Source organism: Notolepis coatsorum (assembly GCF_963971535.1).
Source record: "Notolepis coatsorum genome assembly, chromosome: 5".
In the NCBI taxonomy this organism is placed as follows: domain Eukaryota; kingdom Metazoa; phylum Chordata; class Actinopteri; order Aulopiformes; family Paralepididae; genus Notolepis; species Notolepis coatsorum.
Window position 1 is genome coordinate 30,183,569 of NC_140169.1, and position 24,257 is coordinate 30,207,825.

Here is a 24,257-nt window from a genome sequence, read left to right on the forward strand (position 1 = left end):
ACCCGGGACGTCCCAGGATGCCTGGACACCTGAGGACAAAAGGACTTGGACACGAGGGACTACGCCAAGCCGAGACCGGGCTCTCCTCCGCTTAGACGTCCTTGCATCGGCTACAGTGCTTAGTCATAACATTAAGGTAAAGGAGCGTACGATAAGTCATCAGTCTGATCTCTTAAGGAGAGCCTAGGAGGGATGGGATCAAACGCCAGTCATCAGTAGCTCACCGGTAAGACCAGTAAGAGAGGAGGACTGGCTAGAGTGAGATGATATTCAAAACCAGGACCCCTCAACCAAAGCCCTGTGACGTCCTCCGCAGCTGAACTCGCTAGTTCAAACCCAGAGGAAAGGACCCCGCAGAGACCCCCAAGGATGTCGGGCCACACCGCTTGCGTCTTGAGGATGGCAGTCTTGATGTTTGACAGACTATAATTGTCCTTTACGTTCCCCGTGCTGTTCCTGCTTTAGTACCCTTCGGTCCACAGTGGAGAATGTGACAGGAAAGATGGGAGAGGCAGAGAGAGGACGTAAGCTCGACTCTTAACAAGCCACGTCGCCGGTCCATGGTGTGCACCTTATGCCCTTATAGCGAGGCACCCGGACGTCCCCAGAGAGAGTCCCGATGTGGGTTAGCTTCTCCCTGGCCTGCCGGCTGCTCCTCTGGGCGCTACTCACCGGAGCTCAGGCTCAGAGCTGGAGGCCATGTACAGGTGAGCAGCAACACACAACAGTAGAGCCTCTCTCTCTTTCCGTCGTCTGACGTTGTATCGATCGGTCCCAAGGAGAAGATGTTGTCTCAGAGACCCCCGTCCGAGAACATTTGTTGTTGTTAGATATGATTATGTCCAGCTTACTGTAGTTGAGGAGATTAGGGATGTGATAGGGATGGGTACCTTTCACATTTGAACCGATACCGGTACCGGTACCTGTGAATCGATACCGGTACCCAACGGTACCTTTTTTCGGTACTTTAGTCTCAAGAAATTTAATTTACCTACCTCAGTCGTGAAAAAAAAAATCCAAACTTCAAATAACTATAATTTCGACAGTTTTCGGCTTGCCATTGCTCCGACTGCTTTGTTGTTGAATCAAGTCAAATCCTAGGTAAGCATATATTGTGCGTGTGAACGTTGACACATGCACCTTTTCGGTATCTCACTTGAATCGATACTCGGTAGTACCGACGTGTTTCGGTTCGGTACCTCAAAAGTACCGAATTCGGTACCCATCCCTAGTCACTGTTACATAATATCCTCTCGCTTCTAGTGAATGAAGCTGTGACATTGAACTGTCCCCGAGCCCCATGTAGAGAACCACTGAATTAGGCCGTATTTATCTCTATAATTAATGGTAAATAGACTGATTGGTGAGTTAAGTTGTAACTTACCTCTATAATTAATGGTAAATAGGTTGATTGGTGATTTAAGCTGTAAACTTACCTCTTGATAATTCATGGTAAATATACTGATTGGTTGAGTTAAGCTGTAAACTTACCTCTATAATTAATGGTAAATAGACTGATTGGTGAGTTAAGTTGTAACTTACCTCTATAATTAATGGTAAAGGTTGATTGGTTGAGTTAAGCTGTACACTTACTTCTATAATTAATGGTAAATAGGTTGATTGGTTGAGTTAAGCTGTAAACTTACTTCTCTATAATTAATGGTAAATAGACTGATTGATGAGTTAAGTTGTAACTTACCTCTATAATTAATGGTAAATAGGTTGATTGGTGAGTTATGCTGTAACTTACCTCTTGATAATTCATGGTAAATAGACTGATTGGTTGAGTTAAGCTGTAACTTACCTCTCTATAATTAATGGTAAATAGGTTGATTGGTGAGTTATGCTGTAACTTACCTCTCTATAATTAATGGTAAATAGGTTGATTGGTGAGTTATGCTGTAACTTACCTCTCTATAATTAATGGTAAATAGACTGATTTCATGTTGAGTAAAATTAAAGTGTTCACTGACCTTGGGTTTTCAACATTTACACAACTCTATGATTCGATGGTTGGTTCTGTTTTATTTTATGTTGCTGGAGTATGGGGTTTTGATGATGCACCTGAGTGTAATGCTATCCAGAACCGTGCCATGAGATACTTCTTGGGAGTCCATAAATATACAGCAAAAGGGGCGATAGAAGGGGACATGGGTTGGGACTCATGTTTGGTCAAGCAAAGATGTGAAATGGTTAGGTTATGGAACCGCCTGGTCCAGCTGCCAAATGATAGGGTGGTGATGATGATACTAAAAATATATTTAACTGGGATCATAGAGCACACGATCATCCCTGGTCAAGAGAGATCCATGATTTTTTCTTCTGCTGATTTAACTATGATTTTTATGAATAATCTGCAGTGTAAGGTTAATATAATTAAACCAAAAGTATCAACAATTCATCAGGATAAGTGGAAGGTGGAGATATGGAAGAAACCAAAACTTAGAAAATATGTTGAAATTAAAGATGAGTATTTTACTGAACCTTATGTAATGGTAAATTTAAAGAGAGGATGGAGGTCTCTGTGTGCCCAGTGAAGGTCTGGCACCCTGCCATTGGCTGTGGAAGTGGGTAGATTCCAAGGTACCTGAGGAGGAGTGGTTGTGTGTTCTCTGTGATCTGGGGGTGGTGGAGGATGAATTTCATTTAGTTTTTCACTGCCCCTCGTACACAGACTGGATGAGGGTTTTATTTGAGAAAGTTCAATCAGGATTTGTTTTGGCAGTCTGAGAGTTGTATGTTGAGTTGTTTTTTTGTGGAGATTTGAGACTAAACACATTATATCCTATATAATTGTATATGAATTCCTCTTGTTTCTTTGAAGTACATTGTTTACAGCTTGATATTACCGGTATGTTATATTTCGTTTTCCTTTTTGTGGCCATCTTGGTCTACTCTATATGATCACTTACTGTGTATGTGTCTTGTAAGCCCATATGGGCTGGGCATACATCTGTACAAACACAAACATTTTAAACATCAATCAAATCGATTGGTGAATTAAGTTGTAACCTACCTCTATAATTAATGGTAAATAGACTGATTGGTGAGTTAAGCTGTAACTCTTCATTCTGTGTTACACTGTATTACCTCATGACACCACTGGATGGTTGTGGTTTTGTGTAGCTCAATGTGTAGAGCAAGGCAGTGACACTGCCAGGGTTAGGGGTTCCATTCCCTGTGTAGCTCAATGTTTAGAGCAAGGCAGTGACACTGCCAGGGTTAGGGGTTCCATTCCAGTGTAGTTCGATGTGTAGAGCAAGGCAGTGACACTGCCAGGTGTTGGGGTTCCATTCCCCGTGTAGCTCAATGTTTAGAGCAAGGCAGTGACACTGCCAGGGTTAGGGGTTCCATTCCCTGTGTAGCTCAATGTTTAGAGCAAGGCAGTGACACTGCCAGGGTTAGGGGTTCCATTCCAGTGTAGTTCGATGTGTAGAGCAAGGCAGTGACACTGCCAGGGTTAGGGGTTCCATTCCCTGTGTAGCTCAATGTTTAGAGCAAGGCAGTGACACTGTCAGGGTTAGGGGTTCCATTCCAGTGTAGTTTAATGTGTAGAGCAAGGCAGTGACACTGCCAGGGTTAGGGGTTCCATTCCCTGTGTAGCTCAATGTTTAGAGCAAGGCAGTGACACTGCCAGGGTTAGGGGTTCCATTCCAGTGTAGTTCAATGTGTAGAGCAAGGCAGTGACATTGCCAGGTGTAGGGGTTCCATTCCAGTGTAGTTCAATGTGTAGAGCAAGGCAGTGACACTGCCAGGGTTAGGGGTTCCATTCCCTGTGTAGCTCAATGTTTAGAGCAAGGCAGTGACACTGCCAGGGTTAGGGGTTCCATTCCAGTGTAGTTCAATGTGTAGAGCAAGGCAGTGACACTGCCAGGGTTAGGGGTTCCATTCCAGTGTAGTTCGATGTGTAGAGCAAGGCAGTGACACTGCCAGGTGTAGGGGTTCCATTCCCTGTGTAGCTCAATGTTTAGAGCAAGGCAGTGACACTGCCAGGGTTAGGGGTTCCATTCCAGTGTAGTTCAATGTGTAGAGCAAGGCAGTGACACTGTCAGGGTTAGGGGTTCCATTCCAGTGTAGTTCAATGTGTAGAGCAAGGCAGTGACACTGCCAGGGTTAGGGGTTCCATTCCCTGTGTAGCTCAATGTTTAGAGCAAGGCAGTGACACTGCCAGGGTTAGGGGTTCCATTCCAGTGTAGTTCAATGTGTAGAGCAAGGCAGTGACACTGCCAGGTGTAGGGGTTCCATTCCCCGTGTAGCTCAATGTGTAGAGCAAGGCAGTGACACTGCCAGGGTTAGGGGTTCCATTCCCAGTGTAGCTCAATGTGTAGAGCAAGGCAGTGACACTGCCAGTGTAACAGGGAAGCCTGTGGGTATGTCCACAGTCACGGAAACAGGTGTGTTGACGAGTGACTGTGGCAGTGCAGGCTGCTAAATTAAACTCACTTCCCCATAACAGGGTTAACAGACGCATAGGTACGGTAGTTAGGAGTGAATTCACTTCTTAGTGCAGTGGCCTGTGTCGTCGCCCGCGGACGCGGGAGCCCCCTGTTCGACTCCCCCTCGGGACATTCTCATTTAACATCAAACACAACGCAGACCCAGTATGATCCGTCACACCAGAGTTAAGGGTTCCATTCCCCGTCAATGTGTAGCGCAAGGCAGTGACACTGCCAGGGTTAGGGGTTCCATTCCCTGTGTAGCCAAATGGGTAGAGCAAGGCACTTATAGTTGTACAGGGTTAGTGGTTCCAATCCCGCTGCGGCCACACTCACTAATGATATATACATTCATGGTGCTGTATCTTGGTAAAAGTATTAACAAAATGTTTTGTTAAAGGAAAACTCCAACATTTTGGGAAATTAGCTTATTTGCCATCTACCCTGGAGTTAGACAAGAAGATAGGTTCCTCCATTAGCCTAGTTCCCAATGTCTTCCTACTCCTACTGCATGCACAGAGAAGAAAAAGGTATGCATCTTCTTGTCTAACTCCAGGGTTCCCAAAATGTTGGAGTGTTAAGATACATACCTTTTTCTTCTCTGTGCATGCAGTAGGAGTAGGAAGACGCGCACCGTTAGCCTAGCTTAGCGTCAGTCACTGGAAGTAGGTCCTCCATTGGCCTAGTTCCCAACGTCTTCCTACTCCTACTGCATGCACAGAGAAGAAAAAGGTATGTATTAGGGGTGTAACGGTACGTGTATTCGTCCCGTGGATTTACGGTACGTGGCTTACGGTGCGGTATGTGCAGCCATACGAAGAATACGTCTCATACATACCACTAGGTGAACATTTTACGAATCTATGCTCAATATCTTTACGTTACACTGGCTTACTAACAGTCTTAACACAGAAGGTCATTAATTTAACATTGCATATCAAGCTTGGATTGCCACATTTAGATGATGAATAAAACGTTGAAGCTTGTAAAGGCATGAACAAGCCGACAGAACAAATTAATGGACACTCTGCACTCGGTTGTTTCTCCCCTCCTCTCCTCCCCTCCTCTCCTCCCCTTACCTACAGGTGTCACTGAAACAAAACCAACCATGAATGATGCAGTATGCTTGTAACACAGCATATACAATAGGCTAAAAATGTTCATAGTTTTCTTGTTCGCATAATAATGTTAACCAATGGAAAGAGACACGTGCGCACACGCACACGCACACACACCAACTTTCTTCTGCGCTACTTTCCAGCTGATCCGTAAACGTACTTTTGCTGATCTGGACTGGTCCTTTGAGCTCCTGTAGTATTTTCCTGGGCTAATTGTTCTGATTTAATCAGAACTGTTACGACCCCTGTGTGTCTAAGGGTAAAGGGCTGTAACATAACAGTTGGTTGACAGAAAAGATGGACCACGTTTGTAAACAACAATGATATTTATTGAGAGATGCAAAGGAAGCACATGTAGCTCAGGGGTGAGCCCAGGCCAAAACAACAAACAAACACCACTATACTCCAAATAAACCCAATCGAATCTATGGTAAAAGAAATTACATTACCTAAACTACTCTTACCTAACCAAAACAGGAGAAAACAATATCCAAAGGAAATGGCAGCTCACCCCATCTGTGCTTCCTGAGAAAGAGAGAAAAACACATTAATGATACATACAACAAAATGGAAACATAACAAAACAATCTATAGGTAACAATGCTCTCTCTGCGGCCATACAATCACAAAGGCACTTTCACTATTACAAAGGCCTATAAACAAAAGGGGATATTATCAAAGTACAATGCCACAAAATAACACTAGGCCTAGCCTCATGCCAGAGAGAGAGAAAGACTGAAGTGAGAAGCCATGTTTTAACAGGTGTGTGGTGATCCATGATTGGGTGGTGTTGATTGAGTGTTGGAGTCTGGAAAACCATCTACCAATCGGTGCTGTGCTGGGTAATGGAAGGGCAGGCCTGGCAGGGACCAATGGTGGAGGGAACAATGGCTGGAGGGAGGAAAGAAAAATGGAGAACACACACACATGGAGACACACACTGGGGAATATATACATTGGGATGTAACACCCCCGTACATAAGACAAAAACATGTTTGACACCAACTAAAACATGTTTTTCGTTAACAACGAGATCCTCATCTCCGAGATAACTGGTACTCCAAAGTAAAGAGCTACGAAAAAAAACAAAATAAGCAGTCGGTACAACAATGAACCAGTCAACAAACAAGTCGACCGCACGAGAGATTTAACTCCGAGATAGAGCATCCGCCAACACATTCTCAGACCCCTTCTTATGCTTTATGCTGAGGTTATAATTTTGCACTATGAGCGCCCAACGCATGAGGCGCTGATTGTGGTTGTACATCCGCGACAGAAAAACCAATGGGTTGTGGTCGGTGTATACTACCACTGGTAATACGCTCGAACCGACATACACCTCAAAATGTTGCAACGCATACAACATAGCCAAAGTCTCCTTTTCAATAGTGGAATAGTTTAGTTGATGTTTGTTACATTTCCGGGAAAAATAACAAACCGGGTGACTGACACCATCGTGATCTTCCTGTAATAACACCCCTCCAGCTCCCACCCCGCTGGCATCCACCTCCAGCTGGAACGGCAGGGAGAAATCTGGAGCAGAGAGAACAGGGGAACTGCATAAGAGAGCTTTAACACCATCAAATGCATTTTGACAATCAGCTGGCCAAATGAATGGTTTGGACAGGCTACACCGGCTAGTGAGAGAAGTGACGACAGAAGAAAAGTTTCGGCAAAAACCATGGTAATACCCAGCCATCCCAAGGAATCTACGCAATTCCCGCCTAGTAGTAGGCACTGGAAAAGTTGTGATTGCAGATATTTTTGCATCCACCGGACGCACTTGGCCTTGTCCTACCTGCTTACCAAGATAGGTAACCGTAGCCTTGCCGAACTCACACTTGGCAAGGTTAAGGGTCAGGGAGGCTCCAGCTAAGCGGTCAAAGACAGTTTGTAAGGTTGTCATGTGGTCACGCCAGTTGGTCGAATAGACAACCAGGTCATCGAGATAGGCATTACAATTTGGAACACCAGCCAGGACTAGGGTCACCAGTCGCTGGAAAGTGGCCGGGGCATTACGCATTCCAAAAGGCATTACAGTATATTGCAAAAAATTGTCAGGAGTAACAAACGCCGAGATTTCCGAGGCACGGGGGGTCAAAGGGACCTGCCAGTAACCCTTTAACAAATCTAGTTTGCTAACATAGGTGGCAGATCCAAGGTTGTCAATACAATCTTCCATGCGGGGCAGTGGGAAGTAATCAGGCACGGTGACAGCATTTACCTTTCGGAAATCAGTACAAAATCTAGGAGTTCCATCCGATTTGGGAGCTAACAAGCAAGGTGAACTCCAGGGACTGCAACTTGGCTTGGCTAAACCATGTTTTAACAAATAGTCAACCTCCTGTTGCATCATGGCCCTCTTGGTGATGTTAACACGGTATGCATGTTGCTTGATAGGCACAGCATTGTTAAAGGGGAACTATTTTACTATTTCTTTCACGATTTGGGCACTTTTACACAATTCCTGTGAGTCTATGGAACACCTCTGTAATATATATATTTTTTTTTATTCATTGTTTTGTATTTCTAATCAAGTCCTCAAAAACAGCATTTTTCTACCTCAAGATCTCGAGCTGTTTTGAGCTGATGTGGACTGGGGTGCAGGTGCTGGTGCCTGAGGAGCCACATTAACATGCAGCAGTGACTATATGACATCACATATAGGCACATTTTCAAACGACTCAGTTCAGTGAGGGTGAATATTGTGAGAGGAGAATTGGAAGAATGCGCCAATATGAGAATTTTGAGACATAGATCATATTAATATAAGTTCACATAGCTAGGAAACAATGCTAAACACTCAAAAAGGCCATTTATAAGATAGTTCCCCTTTAACATTAATATCATGGGCCAATACAGAAGTACAGAAGGGAACATCACCAAACAGAGCCATGTAGGCCTGAATCAAATTTGTGATGTCCTCTCGCTGCTCCTCAGGTAAGTGTGCTAAGTGAGTGGGCAGGTTCAATAACATCTCAGTGTTGGACAATCTAGCACCCTGATGGGCTGCATTGCGCAACTCTAAGCCATCTACATCCTCACCACTAACGTCAGGAGAGTCCGGAACTATTGGAGTTGAGGCAACAGCAGAGACGGCCAGTCCGGCTGTCTGGTCTGAGGTCTTCACCTGCACACTATCTCTGGAAAAATATGGTTTAAGCATATTGATGTGGCAAACACGAGAGTGACGTTTACGATCAGGGGTGCGAACTACATAGTCTATCACTTATTTTCTTGTCTATTGCATACGGTCCGGAAAAACGAGCGGAAAGAGCAGAACCAAGGATAGGTAACAGGACTAGAACCTTATCACCTGGCTGGAAAGATCGAGAAACAGCTTTCTCGTCATAGTGCCGTTTCATAGTTCTCTGGGAAGAAGAGAGCGCTTCTTTTGCGAGAGAGCACGCCTGATGCAGTCGCTCTCGAAACTGGCTAACAAAATCTAGAACATTAGTGGGTGTGCTGGCACCCTTTGACATGAACCGTTCTTTAAGAACTTTCAGAGGCCCTCTAACAGTGTGCCCAAAAACGAGCTCAGCAGGACTGAAACCAAGAGACTCCTGTATGGTCTCTCGCGCAGCAAATAGAACAAGGGGGACACCCTCATCCCAATCTTTCTCTGTGTCTAAGCAATATTTACGCAGCATGGACTTTAAGGTCTGATGCCAACGTTCTAGAGCCCCCTGAGTTTCAGGGTGGTAGGCACTGGACACTATATGTCGGATACCCAGGGACTGTAACACTTGCTCAAATAACCTAGACAGGAAGTTGGTGCCTTGGTCAGTTTGTACTACCTTAGGCAGTCCAAACGTGGAGAAGAACTTCGTCAAAGCCTTAATTATTACAGGCGCTGTAATTCTGCGAAGAGGGATAGCCTCAGGGAAACGGGTGGCGGTACACATTATTGTCAACAAAAACTGATTGCCGGCTTTGGTCTTTGGCAACGGACCAACACAGTCAACTATGACATGTTCAAATGGTTCACCGACCGCTGGTATAGGACAGAGGGGAGCAGGTGGAATTACCTGGTTTGGCTTTCCGGTGATCTGACAAGTACTACAGGTACGACAGTACTGTGCTACATCGGACTTCAAACCGGGCCAAAAGAAATGTTGAAGTATTCTGTTGTATGTTTTAGTGACTCCCAAGTGTCCAGACCAAGGGTGGTCATGGGCCAAGAACAGTACATGCTGACGATAAACTGCAGGGACAACAATCTGATAAACAGTGCTCCAGTCTGGTACCTGATCTGGTAGCCCTATCTCCGATTGTGCATGCTCTGCCAGTCTAGTACCATGGGACCTCCATGTACGCATCAAAACTCCTTCATCCACAAAATAAGAATGCAACTCTCTCCTCTGTTCTGTTTCAAGAGAAGAGAAACATTTTGCAAGAGAAGGGTCAGCCTTCTGGGCAGTAATTAGCATTTCACGAGTAACGGGTAACTTCAATGCGTCGGAACTAGTTACAGTTGTCTGTGGGGGTACCTTACTATGAGTCGGTGGTTTGTCAGCGGTATCAGAAGTTGGAGCCAGCAACTCCTCCTTGACAAAGGCTGAAGCAAAAACAGAGTCAGACAAATTAATTTCATCACCTCTCTTTTTCAATTGAGCCCGAGTGACAACACTTGCAGAAAAAACTTCAGGGAAGTTCTGTGACAAGTCATCAGGCAGAGAATCTGTGTCTGGGTGATCCAACACTTCCAGCACAGCGTTCACCTGTCCTCCAGCTAAATCTCACCCCTATTTTAAAGAAACCAGTGACCAAATCAGATTGTACATGAATACAGTGTAACGGGGCTGGCACGAAACCCATCTCAATACCTTGAACTAGGACACTAGAACCACAGGAAGATTTCTCAGACAGAGGTAGTACATCAGAGAGGATAAAGGATTGTGAGGCTCCAGTATCTCGTAAGATCTGAACTGTACACTGATCTTTTGGATCCCCTGTCAAGGAAACTAAACCCTTGGAAGTAAATGGCCTGAAACAAGGATCGAGAACATCCTGATCATTGTGCATCTGTTGATCGGAATCAGGTGCCATTTTAATCAGACCAACCCCTTTGGGTTGCCTAAAGTTCTGAGAGGACGGTTGCTGCTTACGTTTCAATGTTAAACAGTCAGAAATATCATGACCAGATTTATGACAGTAGTAACATGTCCGCTCCTCTTTTGAGCGTGGAGGTGACATTTTTGGTCGGGGGTGTGTGAATTCTGGATGGTTGGGGACAGAAGGTCTCTGAGAGAAATCATGGGGGAGAAACGAGTCACGCCTATCTACAAACACAGTTTTATGGGTTAGCGCAAACTCATCAGCTAATACAGCAGCCTGCTGCAGAGTGGACACTTTCTGCTCACTCAGGTAAATTACAATACGCTCTGGCAAACGATTCTTAAACTCTTCTAATAGAATGAGTTCTCTGAGAGAGTTAAGATCTGAGGCCTTGCTTGCTGCACACCATTTATCAAAGAGAGTTCCCTTCTCTCTAGCAAACTCTACAAAGGTCTGGTTGACAGCTCTCTTGTGACTGCGAAACCTCTGCCTATAAGCTTCGGGCACAAGCTCATATGCACGAAGGATGGCAGCCTTCACAGTATCATACAATAGACTATCTTCTAGGGAAAGGGTTGAACAAACCTCTTGGGCTTTACCAGTCAATTTGCATTGAAGCAACAAAGGCCAGACCTCTCTTGGCCAGCGCAATGAAGCAGCAATACGCTCAAACACATTAAAATAAGTATCAACTTCTGTCTCTCGGAACGGAGGCACCAAAGCAATGTGTTTACTTATATCAAAAGTATGTGATGAATAAGCTGTGGAGGAGGACATACCCGGGCCTTGTGGAGGAGTCGGTGTAGCAGAGTTGGATTCACTCCTTAGGACTTCCAGCTCCAACCTCCGCAGTCTGAGCTCTTTTTCCACTTCATGCTCAAGCTCCAACCTACGAATGTTAATAGCCCTTTCATTTTCTGCCTCAAGCTCCATTCTACGAAGCCGATACTCCGCCTCACGTGCTTGTGCCTTCTCCTGAGCCTCCATCTGGAGACGTGCTATTCTAACCTTGACCTGGGCCCCTTCTCGAGACCCAGTTGACACAGGAGAGGTCAAGTGAAAATGTGGCAATGTGACTTTCACACCTGCCTTCTCAGCACTTTCACCATGAGCTTGCTCCTCAGATACAGAAGGCTGTGCTTCAGTAGGATCACCAGGATGACTTGCATGTTCATCAGAGACCACAGGTAAAACAAGCGTCCCCTGCTCCAACAGCTTATCTACCACAAGACACCTGATATCCTGCTTAAGATGCTTCTGTTGAACCGAGAGTTTAAAATGTGTGGCAATCTCCACTAAGTCTGCCTTGCGGCAGCTATCTAGCGCTTCCCAAGTAGGATTGCTCAAGAATTTCCCCAGATCAAAAGTACTAACTGCCATTTTTTTTTTTACACAAATGCCATTTTTACACACAAATCAATTAATTACTATACAAGTGTAAACAAACACAGTTCACCAAATCCATCAACCAACAATTGAACACGGGTTACAAGATCCAGGCAGAGCCCCCATTTATGTTACGACCCCTGTGTGTCTAAGGGTAAAGGGCTGTAACATAACAGTTGGTTGACAGAAAAGATGGACCACGTTTGTAAACAACAATGATATTTATTGAGAGATGCAAAGGAAGCACATGTAGCTCAGGGGTGAGCCCAGGCCAAAACAACAAACAAACACCACTATACTCCAAATAAACCCAATCTAATCTATGGTAAAAGAAATTACATTACCTAAACTACTCTTACCTAACCAAAACAGGAGAAAACAATATCCAAAGGAAATGGCAGCTCACCCCATCTGTGCTTCCTGAGAAAGAGAGAAAAACACATTAATGATACATACAACAAAATGGAAACATAACAAAACAATCTATAGGTAACAATGCTCTCGCTGCGGCCATACAATCACAAAGGCACTTTCACTATTACAAAGGCCTATAAACAAAAAGGGATATTATCAAAGTACAATGCCACAAAATAACACTAGGCCTAGCCTCATGCCAGAGAGAGAGAAAGACTGAAGGGAGAAGCCATGTTTTAACAGGTGTGTGGTGATCCATGATTGGGTGGTGTTGATTGAGTGTTGGAGTGGAAAACCATCTACCAATCGGTGCTGTGCTGGGTAATGGAAGGGCAGGCCTGGCAGGGACCAATGGTGGAGGGAACAATGGCTGGAGGGAGGAAAGAAAAATGGAGAACACACACACATGGAGACACACACTGGGGAATATATACATTGGGATGTAACAAGAACCTAATCTTCTGCGTTGTGTTCAAAACCTTTAAAGCCCTAGAGTACTGCAAACAACAAACCAGGAAATGGTTTGTAAACGGCTGACGCTCAGAGACACGACGGTTTTGAAGAAAAACAGTTCCGGGCGGATTGATTTGGAAGAATCCGAGTTTTAATCAAAAGGATTCCAACAATTTACAAATCAACGATTTGAAGAACAAATGCAATGAATTCTACGAGAAGCAGCCGCTATGCCGGAGGTTCGCAGAATTCAGTCTAAATATTCAATATCTAACGAGCTCGGCTCCTCTCTTCTTCATTGGTATGTATCGTCTGCTCTGGGGTGTCGCCGCTGACTTCCGGTCCAGTGGGTGGGGGGAGGTATTTAGAGTGGTGGTTGCTTTCTCTCCGTTGTTCGTGTGGGTTCTCCTATATCTCTCAGAACCAAGTATTTTAAAGACTAGCCTCCTCCTCCAAACTTTACGTCATGGGGGAGGGTCGTTCTGGGAGCCAGAGAGCTTATGATTGGATTACCAGTGATCGTAACTGTTTGTAGTCTACCCCCATGTCTGATTCGCTGATACTATATGACCTAGGTAACTGACACTATTTATAGATCTGTTCCGGAAATGCCTTATAAGGGTGTTCCTAGCAGTTTCTATTTGGGGGTTTAACAGCTGCCTAACCGTTTCTTATAAGGGGAGCAATGTAATCAGATACATCTTGGCCGGTTCCTGTTGAGCTGAGTAATATCTCCTGTGTTTTAGGGCTAGGTGTCAACACTCCATTGTCTCGGCCAGCCCTACAACCTCAAGATACCTTTTGATCTATTGTAACTAAGGGTTGACTAGGGGAGTTTGAGACAAAAGTCTGGCGTGTCATTGTTTATGATCAACACGCCACTATTGTATCTAAATCTCGGCTTCAAGAAGTCTATTGATCTCACTATCTCTAAGGTGCAGCTTGGGGGGTTTGAGCCAGAAGTCTAGTGTGTTCTTTGTTTTATGGTCAACACACCACTATTGTATCTGAGTTTGGCCTGAGGAAGTAAACTAGTAATATGTTGTCCCGCCTATGTGCAAACTCACGTTTATATCACCCCCCTTCCTCCTCAGTGAGGGGGAAGGCAGCGATCTCAATGAGTCAGGAATGTATGATGAAAATGCAATTTACCACCTCTGCCAAGTTGTCCTTCTGCTCCAGCGTACAGTTTATTTAAACAGTTTGCTTATGAAAAACTACTACAGTTTCCCCGGTTTGGGGATTAATGATCCCCAATATACTTGTTAGTATTTTCTCAATCAAACTGTTACAAATACCTTAACCTTTTAACTGTTTAGCCAAATCACCTAAGAACCAAATATTTCCAGAATCTTTCTAGCTCATAGTTCATATTTGTTAGTATCAATTGCTTTCAACACCCGCATTAGCTCATTTCCCACAATTACCGACTATTCATTAGTTGCAGTTTACACCATTCTAAGTTCATTCACACATCGTTTAACAATTCCCAGTTATTTGAATGTTTGCACAGTTTATCAGTGTATTCAAAATTAACACACGTCTAGGTCCGTCCCTTTATACAAAAAGGGCATCGTACCAATTACCAGGTTGAGACTATACTTATGTGTCTTTTAACCAAACATGTCTATTTTGTGTGACCAACTCTGAAAGAAAAGATTATTTCATTGCATTCATTTTTTAAACATTTCTAAAAAAGGAGAGAGCTCACTAATCAAAAATCAAAAAATATATACACACTCTCTCCATGGCCTATCATTTACACTGTCCCTCCTTTTGCCTATGTGTACCTTTGAGGTTTCTTAATGACTCGTTGTGGTCGAGTATCTCTTTCCGGGCTTGTGCTAAGCACTGGTCCATCCGGTCCTTCTGGTACGCCATGCAAGTCCACAGAGGAGAAATTATTATGTTCCAATTCATAATCCTCTCCTCTGTCTGGCTCCTGTAAAAATCCCTCATCCCCTACTGGTGGCCAATCGTGGTCCCCTCTGTCTGGCTCCCCATAATCATTTGCATCTTCCCCTTCGTTTGGGGGTTGCGCCGTCCCGGTTTCATCGTCCGCCGCTTCGCCTTCGTTTAGCGGTTGCGCCGCCCCGGTAATAATAATAATTTATTAGTATTATTACATACATTCTTTCATACACTTTCCATTATTCAGTACCACTCCCCCAGGGGACACTTGTCACCCAGACTTGTGTCCCCCAGAGATACTCTAAAGCAGTGGTTCTCAAACTTTTTACACCAAGTACCACCTGAGAACGTAGCTGGCTCTCCAAGTACCACCATATGACCGGCGTTAAAATACAGTCTATTCAGCTATGCACAGTTCACGCAGGAGGCAAATGTATTCCTAATACCATTATTTATTGTTAACTTTTGTCAGACACAGCCACAATGTACAAAGGGATAGCACTAGAACTAGCAAACGCTTCCACACAACTCATACAATGCAAGGGGCATTGAGAACATAATAACTAACATTCTCACATAGCAAGTGAGAAAATTAAGAACAACTGTATTTCAGCAAATGTACTTAATTCTCTCTCTCTCTCTCTCTCTCTCTCTCTCACTCTCTCTCTCTCTCTCTCTCTCTCTCTCTCTCACACAGCAAGCAATTGTCCGTCATTCTCTCTCACACTCACACACACACACACACACACACACACACACACACACACACACACACACACACACACACACACACACACACACACACACACACACACACACACACACACACACACACACACACACACACACACACACATTATTTTGTTACAAAAACTTAATTTCCTGCATTCTGGTGCAGGAATTTTTGAATTTTTACCCTTTAAATGCCAGTGTTTGTGATGGGCATCACAAATTATTGTAAAAAAGAAAAGAAAACACATATTCAATACATTTTTGAATGTTTACCCTTTAAATGCCAGTTTGTGTGATGGCATCACAAATTATTGTTAAAAAAAACACAAAAAGTAAAATATTTACAATATATCAAATGCAAAGTAAATTTTTCTGGGGGGGGGGGTTATTACAGGCTAGGCATGTGTCAATGATTAGCAGCAACACATATTTTGATGGATTTTTTGTAATGTCAGATTTAACACCAACTCTTTTCAGAAAAGTGGGAGTATTTCATTTTTTATCTGACATTACAAGAAATCTAAAAATAAATGGTTATGATCAAGGCTGAAGTTGAATTAAAGATTTATGACTGTTTAGACTGCAGACTCTGTCACAGTGATCTCCTGGTTGTTCCCCACTTAGATTATCTAACTATCGCGCTGCCGCAATCAGAAACACTGGCCTGGCCTGCTTCTAAGTTCAGTGGCCTGGCTGCAATTTTTTTTTTTTTTTTAGCTTTTTTGGAAATGTTTTCAAGTACCACCAGCAGTACCACCAAGTACCACTAGTGGTACGCGTACCACAGTTTGAGAACCACTGCTCTAAAGAATGCATCGGACACCGCGCCATGCACGCCGTGAGGTGTCAACCCCTGTTTTCTGAAGAGTCCATAATAAACCCTCCACAGCTGTTTGAACACACCCCACCACAGGTACAAAGCAGTCAGCATCCAAGCATCTTATCCCATCATTCAAGCTAACATCCCCAGAATCCAGTGCCCTGCCGGACGGCCATGCACAGCCGACCGGACCCAACACCGAACTCTGGGTACACAGCTCCACATAATACAGTCATCACACACGTACCTATTATGGGAAAAACAAAATTGCATACACATCCCCACTCGGCTGACTGCTGGTTCCCCAATCCCCCATTCGTATCCTGCAGTAAATATATATCGCTTCGGTGGACAGTGCAGGTTACTTCTACCACAACATTTGATTGAGAATCCATATTTTTCCTCCCTCAGACACTCTTTACTGGTCTGAGTTTTGACACCTTTCTTTTCCAAATCATTTATCTATATATTTCATGGCTTCTAGATCGTTAATATTCAAAATTCAGAAAAATTCACATGGCTCTCTTTATATTATACTGTCAAAACAGTATAACCCACACCACCCTTTACTGTGGAATAAAATTCAAACATCATACCTTCGTCTACTGGACAGCTGCCTCCGGGGCCGGAAAGCCAGTACCGACACACCCTCTCTCCCAGTAGTCCTACATGTATGGCAACAAATCACAGTCACCTTAAACACACATCTTCCACATGCTCTGCCAGCCTCTACTAAGCCGTCCGAGTCCCCCACAAGCCAATTATCAATTGCACATGTCCACACCCTACACAAAGACTATTTGACCAATGGCGACCAAACCTACTGAGCTTATCAATGTACAGAGAATCATGCTTCCCAACACTTTCATCAATCACGACACACCCCCAGATCCTAGATCCGGATTTTTAATGGGCGGAGAACAAAAATCCATGAACCAGCTCATGTCCATTCACTTTGTTCTCAGTCCATTATATAGACATATAATACCCAGTCCTGATGTGTCGAGATCACTCCCAGCCTGTCAGGTTTCCTAAGAAAAAATATAGAAAAGAAACAAAAACAAAGAAAACCATGCCCAAAGCAATCATTGAAAACAATAAACAAAACTTGTGAGCATTTCTTTTTTTAACTCACTTTCAGAAACAAACTTAACCTATTATCTAGGGGCGTAAATAAACTAAGAAACAAAAATGGAAAAATCAAATGAATAAACAAAATGAACGCTTCCGGCCTAAGTCAGGAATTGCTCGTAACACACTAGGAAAGAAAAAATATGCAGAAATAAAAATAAACACCTATATCTATTACTCATGATTGTTGATATCCATCTATCAATATCATAAAAACCTAGGAACAACTATGGGTCTTTTTAATTTCTTAATCATGCAGTCCACCCTTTGACCAATCTGAATGTTGATCAAGCATGGATAATCTACTGACCACTAGCTGCCGCAGTGTCACATCATCTCACTGTCTAATATTGAATACCTAATATTAACTGTTTTTAACATGATTTGATGTTCTTGTTAGTCCGATTAGTTCACACATCCGTCAGTTACTTCATCACGCCATATTAGTCACACATCCATTTTGGTAACTTCCACTCATAACCTAATCACCTAACCCCTCTATTTATTTTTTATTCTATTTTTATTCTAATCAGTAGCATATATTTTTGTATTCAATTTATTCTATTTTTATTCTAATCAGTTGTATATATTTTTTTATTCAATTTATTCTATTTTTATTCTAATCAGTTGTATATATGTTTTATTCAATTTATTGCAGACATGACCTTTGAAAATGACCTATCAGTCCACAGATCCAGCAAACCTGTCCTTGTTCCCTCGGTTGTGGGACCCTGTTGGCCGGCCGCCTGTAATCGGATGGCCCTGGGGTCATCGGTCCCAGAGTCTGTCCTTGCTCTCTGCCATTACCGCCATGGCTCTCACCTCTGACAGTCCCTTCCTGGTCTCGCCCCCCTTGAGCCTGTTCTGGGGAGAAAACCACGTACCTATTTCGTTCAGCCACAGTTCTTTGAGCCTGTTGTTGGGAGGGGCCCGCTATCTGTCCGGGCAACGAGGCACAAGGCATTGCTAGATCACAGCGGCCTAACTCCGACGCCCGAAGCATGATCTCAATAGCTGTACCATCTAGTAGTGCAGTCTTTCTCGCCAGTTCTTGTTCCAGTCTCTGAGTCTCGTGTGCGGCTTGACCGATCTCCAGCTGTGTCTTCATCAAGTCTCGATGAACTGCCTCATGTCGTTCGAACGCTGTTATAAACGCTCTCTGTTGTCTATAGGACGACGCCCCTTCCCCCACCTCAGCGCTGGCGGTCTGACTTCCCATCGCTGGGCCCCGCCTCTCATCTTGGCTCTGGTGCTGAGGGGGTCCTGGACAGGGGGAGCTTGCGGGCCGTGGACACTGCACTTGATACCGACCTTGGTTTTGCCCACGCCCACCTCCTCTGTTCCCCCATTGAGGGCCTCCTGTTGTGGATAGACAGTCCCGCTCACAGTCTCTAGAAATATGGTCGAGATTCCCGCACCTCCAACACACAATTGACTGTGCTCTGGATCCATTCGCACTCCCTCTTTTGTTTCCACCTCGTCCCCGTGACTGCCCAGGTTTTCCCATTGGCTTTTGTTGTTGTTCTGGGGCAGGACACCCCTGTGGCCCCAACTGGGCCCGTCTCTGGCCATTTGGTTCTCCGTTGGAGCCCGTCTCCCCTCTTGGCTGTGCGGACTGGATTAGGCCTTGGAGGTATTCCACTACCTGTCCTGCCTCGGTTGGCTGTTGTTCTCGATGGAGGCACGTCCTCCGCTCTTCCTCCACCCTGGCCCTGGCTGACTGGCTCCTAGTCATTGGGCCACGTCTCTCAGTTTGGTACTAATGGTGGGGGTGGGGGAAACCTAGGCACGGGACACAGGTGGGCTGTAGAAACTGTTCATGTATTATCTCATACCTGCTGTCGGTCTCTATTCCAGCCGTACGGCCAGAGTCAACTCCCTGGGACTGCTGTAACAACATCGCTCTCCTCAGTTGCTTTCTTTGTCTCTTGGTTAACTGGCAGTCACCTGCAACGGACACTTCAGCGTGGATCGGCTCGGGTAATACAGTTGTCTCTGGGTCGCTCGCAGCAACGACCCCCTGTGGTGGAGTTAAAAACATTATTTCCAGTCCCTCCGTCACACTGGTCTCAGGAGGGGAGTCGGTCACATTCAAGTCAATTAGGTTAACGTCACTGTTCAATTCGGTCAATGAAATGTCTGCAGAAGTTATCGGCATTACCCCACTACCGGCATTATTTCTTTTCATCGCCTTTCGTAATCTCTTTTTCTGTTTTTTGATTTGGGTACGCATTCTATACCGGCCTCCTTTCTTACATTTAAAAACAAGGTTTTGTAAAGGCCTGAATATCTTTGGCCATTGTTTCTTCACTTTTATCGTCACATTTCCAGTCGTTGAAATAGACAGATTGTCTACCCTCTCTATGGTTATTGCATCTAACCCTCCAGTTGCTCCTATCTGTGTATTTGCCATTCTCACCTCTTTCAAACACTCGTAATATCACCGTTTGGAAAGCAAGTTTCTCTGTATTTAAACTATTTTTACAAACTTGAGTTAATATCACTCACACTGTCAGAGTTATTGGTGCAAACAGGAATTGACAACACGCTTTGTGTGATACTATACCCCGACTTTCAACAGTCAATTTGCTCCCCTGTTTGGAGTTTGGAATTGTCAGCACTGCCTCTGTCCGCCCTGGAGCAGCTGTGAAGAGAGAAAGAAAAAGCACACACTTAAGTATCAGTGGCATTTCCCTTTCACAATCCATCATTTATCTTTAAGCATGGAATGTCGGGCATCTTCTATACTAATATCACTTTAGAGAGCATTTGTGCAATTTTCTTTTGAATTTTTAACGACACGGCCTTAATTGTTTTCTGTTGTCTCCATCGGAAACCTGGATCTCCCAATCCCGTTGTCATGCTCCTTCACACAACTCTGGGGAACCCTATTTCGCATCAGCCTTTTCCTCCTGTTGATCAATCAGAAATTTGTTATTCACAGCCTATCATTTCTAAACATTTGTGCTGGATATGGTAATTTAGGTGAATAAAATCACTTTAACTCTCATTGCTCTGCAACTGACTATGTGTATCTTTAATTCTAACGTGTCCTTCTATGTGTAGCTTTATTTATTTCTATCTGAGAAAGCCTAAAAATGTATTCCATCACATTTTACATACCAGTAATACCCATATTTCACACATAATTTTGCACACAATTACTACACATTCCCCCGTAACATCTAACCTTTTAGGTGTTAGACCCACTTCTCACGAGCAACGAAATTAACATTCAGTGACTCATGTCACCGAATTCTCATGTCTCGGAACAGTGTCGCACAACCTGTTTATTAAATCACAGGCGCAGACACCACCCCTACTTTGAAATCCCTGCAGACCAATGACATCTCACTGGTCTGCCGACTTGTAGCCCACGGTGTCCCCCCCAGTTTGCAAACCTGGAACGCGAAACCCCGGGCTTCCTACTCAAGGATATCCAAAGTCCATACCACTCTCAACCACTGCTGCTCACACACAGCACCTCTGACTCAAATTAACCACCGTAACCACCTCTACCCACACATCCACACATCCACACATAATATGACTCAATGCGCGCAGCGTGGCAGCGAGCTTTGACGAGTGCACGCATAGCGCATTCACCGGCGCGTGTCCTAATATGTCCTGCAACCCCCACAAATAACAACCTAGCTTTATAACCACGCACTCCACAGCCCACAGCCCACTGAAGTGAAGACCCCAACTTAAACACAAATTCAGGACGCACCGGCACCCCTGGTGGGTAGGAGAGAGAGGTTGTGACGGGACCACCGAGCGGTCAAGAGAGGACTGGGCCAGGGGGAAAACATGTAATTCCGGGCCCGTTTAAAAAGGGAGAGCGGGAGAGAGGGGGGAGAGGGGGGAGAGAGAGAGAAGGGTTCAGGGAGTGGGTTAAGGAATGGAGGGGGGGGGGAGAGAGGGAAGGGAGAGAGAGAGGAAGGGTTCAGGGAGTGGGTTAAGCAATGGAGGGGGGGGGAAAGAGAGGGAAGGGAGAGAGAGAGAGAGAGAGAGAGGGAGAGAGAGAGGAGGGTTCAGGGATTGGGTTAAGGGAGAGGGTTCAGGAAGTGGGTTAAGGGAGAGAGAGAGAGGGAGGGTTAGAGATGGAGAGAGAGAGAAAGAGAGAGAGGGAGAGAGAGAGAGGAAGGGTTCAGGGAGTGGTTTAAGAAATGGAGGGGGGGGGGAAGGGAGGGAAGGGAGAGAGAGAGGAGGGTTCAGGAAGTGGGTTAAGGGAGAGAGAGAGAGAGAGGGAGGGTTAGAGATGGAGAGAGAGAGAAAGAGAGAGAGGGAGAGAGAGAGGAAGAAATGGAGGGGGGGGGGGAAGAGAGGGAAGGGAGAGAGAGAGAGGGAGAAGGGAAAGAGAGAAGGGGGGTGGTCCCAAAACAGGGACCCGTTCCTAACCATAAATCTCATCATTCATAAAGCCAACGTACGTCATACATTGCACCCGCTCAAACGCTTCCTATTTCTGCTCAGGACGGCAGTCCAAATTCATGCCTCTACCGCCCCCTATCGCAGTTCCACCCACATTGTTTTTGACAATATAATTCCCTTACAATGGTCCCTATTGCCCCATCTAAAATGGCGATCACATCGCTCCACCTAAAGTGGCCGCACATCGCGAGACTTCCCGAGGATCCCCCCAGCCCACTTCAGCAGGCAGGATAGCTTCAGGTCAGACTCTGGCGCCACCTAGCGTACTGTTAACCACACCACAACTCCTCTCTCTCGTCTACTCCCTAACCACACACATTGCCGATTCTTACCAACGCGCATGTGCGAACCTCTCACACGCCTCCCATTCTCCACACATTAGCACTCGTACCAACATTGGCCAATACTGTATCTCACATGTCACATTCAACATTAATGACAATTCAGTTGCACTGTACTATCATCTCATTCACAACATACAGTATTGTTCAATCCTAGCGAGCTCCGACGAGCTACTCTCATCGTTTCATCCATTCGGCCCTATAGCATGTAACTAGCTTAGCCGCTTGTTTACACTCCTTTCTTGCGCGCTACGACGCGCACGCGCTTTGCCGCACACGAGTTTTTGTCGAGAACGCGCTTCGCCTTAGCACGAGCCTTCGACGAGTACGGACGCGTCCTCGCTTCGCCGCTCTCAAGCTTTGACGAGCACGCGCTTCCCAGCACCAACCCATAACGTTAAAACAGCTTTAATCTCAACATAAGCGCCAGTATACAGATTTAATTCACATCTCATTAATCATTGTACAATATAACAATAACAAGTCCTTTTGTTATGCTAGGCACTCCTAACCATCCACACACGCTTATTAATTCAACTCGTTCCACATTCATAATCTGATAACACACCATCTCGAGCCCCGCGGCCATCTTTACAAGTTAACATTCTACCTTTACATTTTTTTATATTTTCTGTGCGTTTATAAAAAACGAGACTAAGCGCAATAGTTTACTTTAATCTTCCCTAACATTTAGATTACAACCAGTACGTTGAACCAACACTTTATTAAAGTACTATTTTGTTCGCCCTTTATTACAGCGGACGAGTCTCATAATATGTCCTGGAGTGTGTACGTACTAAAAAGAATCTCCTTTGACTTTCGGGTTTTTGTAATCCACATCTCAATTTGTTGGACAACTCTGCTCGCCATCTTGATCCATTCGAATATGTCCTAAAGCGGGCATAATCTTCATTTAGTTCGTCGATATTTAATGCAGAGAGCACGCTTCGTCTAATTGACGTCACAACGCCTTATCTGCTAAACATGTTACAACCTCGTCTCACCAGCTAGCCCTCGCTCACATTAATTAACTCGTTTTTGCCCTGTAATCGCATAACGAGTCCCCTGTTTATCACACTGATCTATTTTGCTCTTAATCATTCTGATTTACATGATCCAAATAATGTTGAATTAGTGTATTAACGACCCTATACCTCGTCGATGGACCAGTCTCCGTGCCGCTTTGCCGTTTGAGTCACGGTTCCAGGCCCAGATCCTGCTCCACCAAGCTAGCATAGACACACAATTCACTCATCGCCTCGATATGTAAAAAAATTGCCACCTTATCCGCGCCCAGTTCTAGGTCAAAATGAATAGGTTTTTGCATTACCCAAAATGCGCCCAGTCGAACCTACCACTCCAGATATACCGCGTTCACGATTCAATAAACGTTTCATCCAGTGCAGTTCAACGCTTTGATCATGCTGTTAAAACAGTAGTTATGCCCCCCCAACTTCTTCATATACTTCTATACAAGGCTTCCAACTTTCTCATATATTTCAATATGAGTGGTTTCTAACGCTTCTTCATATATATGTCTTATATGAGGTTCTAACTTTGTCAACCCCTTTGTTCGAACTGAGCGACCCATCACTCACCTATTTCCCAGGTTCGAAGCTGTCGTCCGGCAGCTCTGGTCGTTGTTGAGTTTGAAGAATGAGGAAAAAAAAAAATCTCATCCGAGTCGCTTCTGGTCCTCCGGTCACAGCACCAAATGTAGTACTTTCCTGGGCTAATTGTTTTGATTTAATCAGAACCTAATCTTCTGCGTTGTGTTCAAAACCTTTAAAGCCCTAGAGTACTGCAAACAACAAACCAGGAAATGGTTTGTAAACGGCTGACGCTCAGAGAGACGACGGTTTTGAAGAAAAACAGTTCCGGGCGGATTGATTTGGAAGAATCCGAGTTTTAATCAAAAGGATTCCAACAATTTACAAATCAACGATTTGAAGAACAAATGCAATGAATTCTACGAGAAGCAGCCGCTATGCCGGAGGTTCGCAGAATTCAGTCTAAATATTCA

General features: G+C 44.6%; 1 protein-coding gene across 1 annotated transcript in view; it reads left to right on the forward strand.

Annotated features, from left to right (window-relative positions):
* Positions 1–619: 619 nt before the first annotated feature.
* Positions 620–24,257, forward strand: part of LOC311228141 (thrombospondin-type laminin G domain and EAR repeat-containing protein-like) — a gene marked incomplete at its 5' end in the record, with an annotated part of 352,183 nt that continues 328,545 nt past the window's right edge. The window contains 1 exon segment of the mRNA XM_084314056.1: positions 620–707. Within this exon segment, the coding sequence (XP_084170182.1) occupies positions 620–707 (88 nt within the window).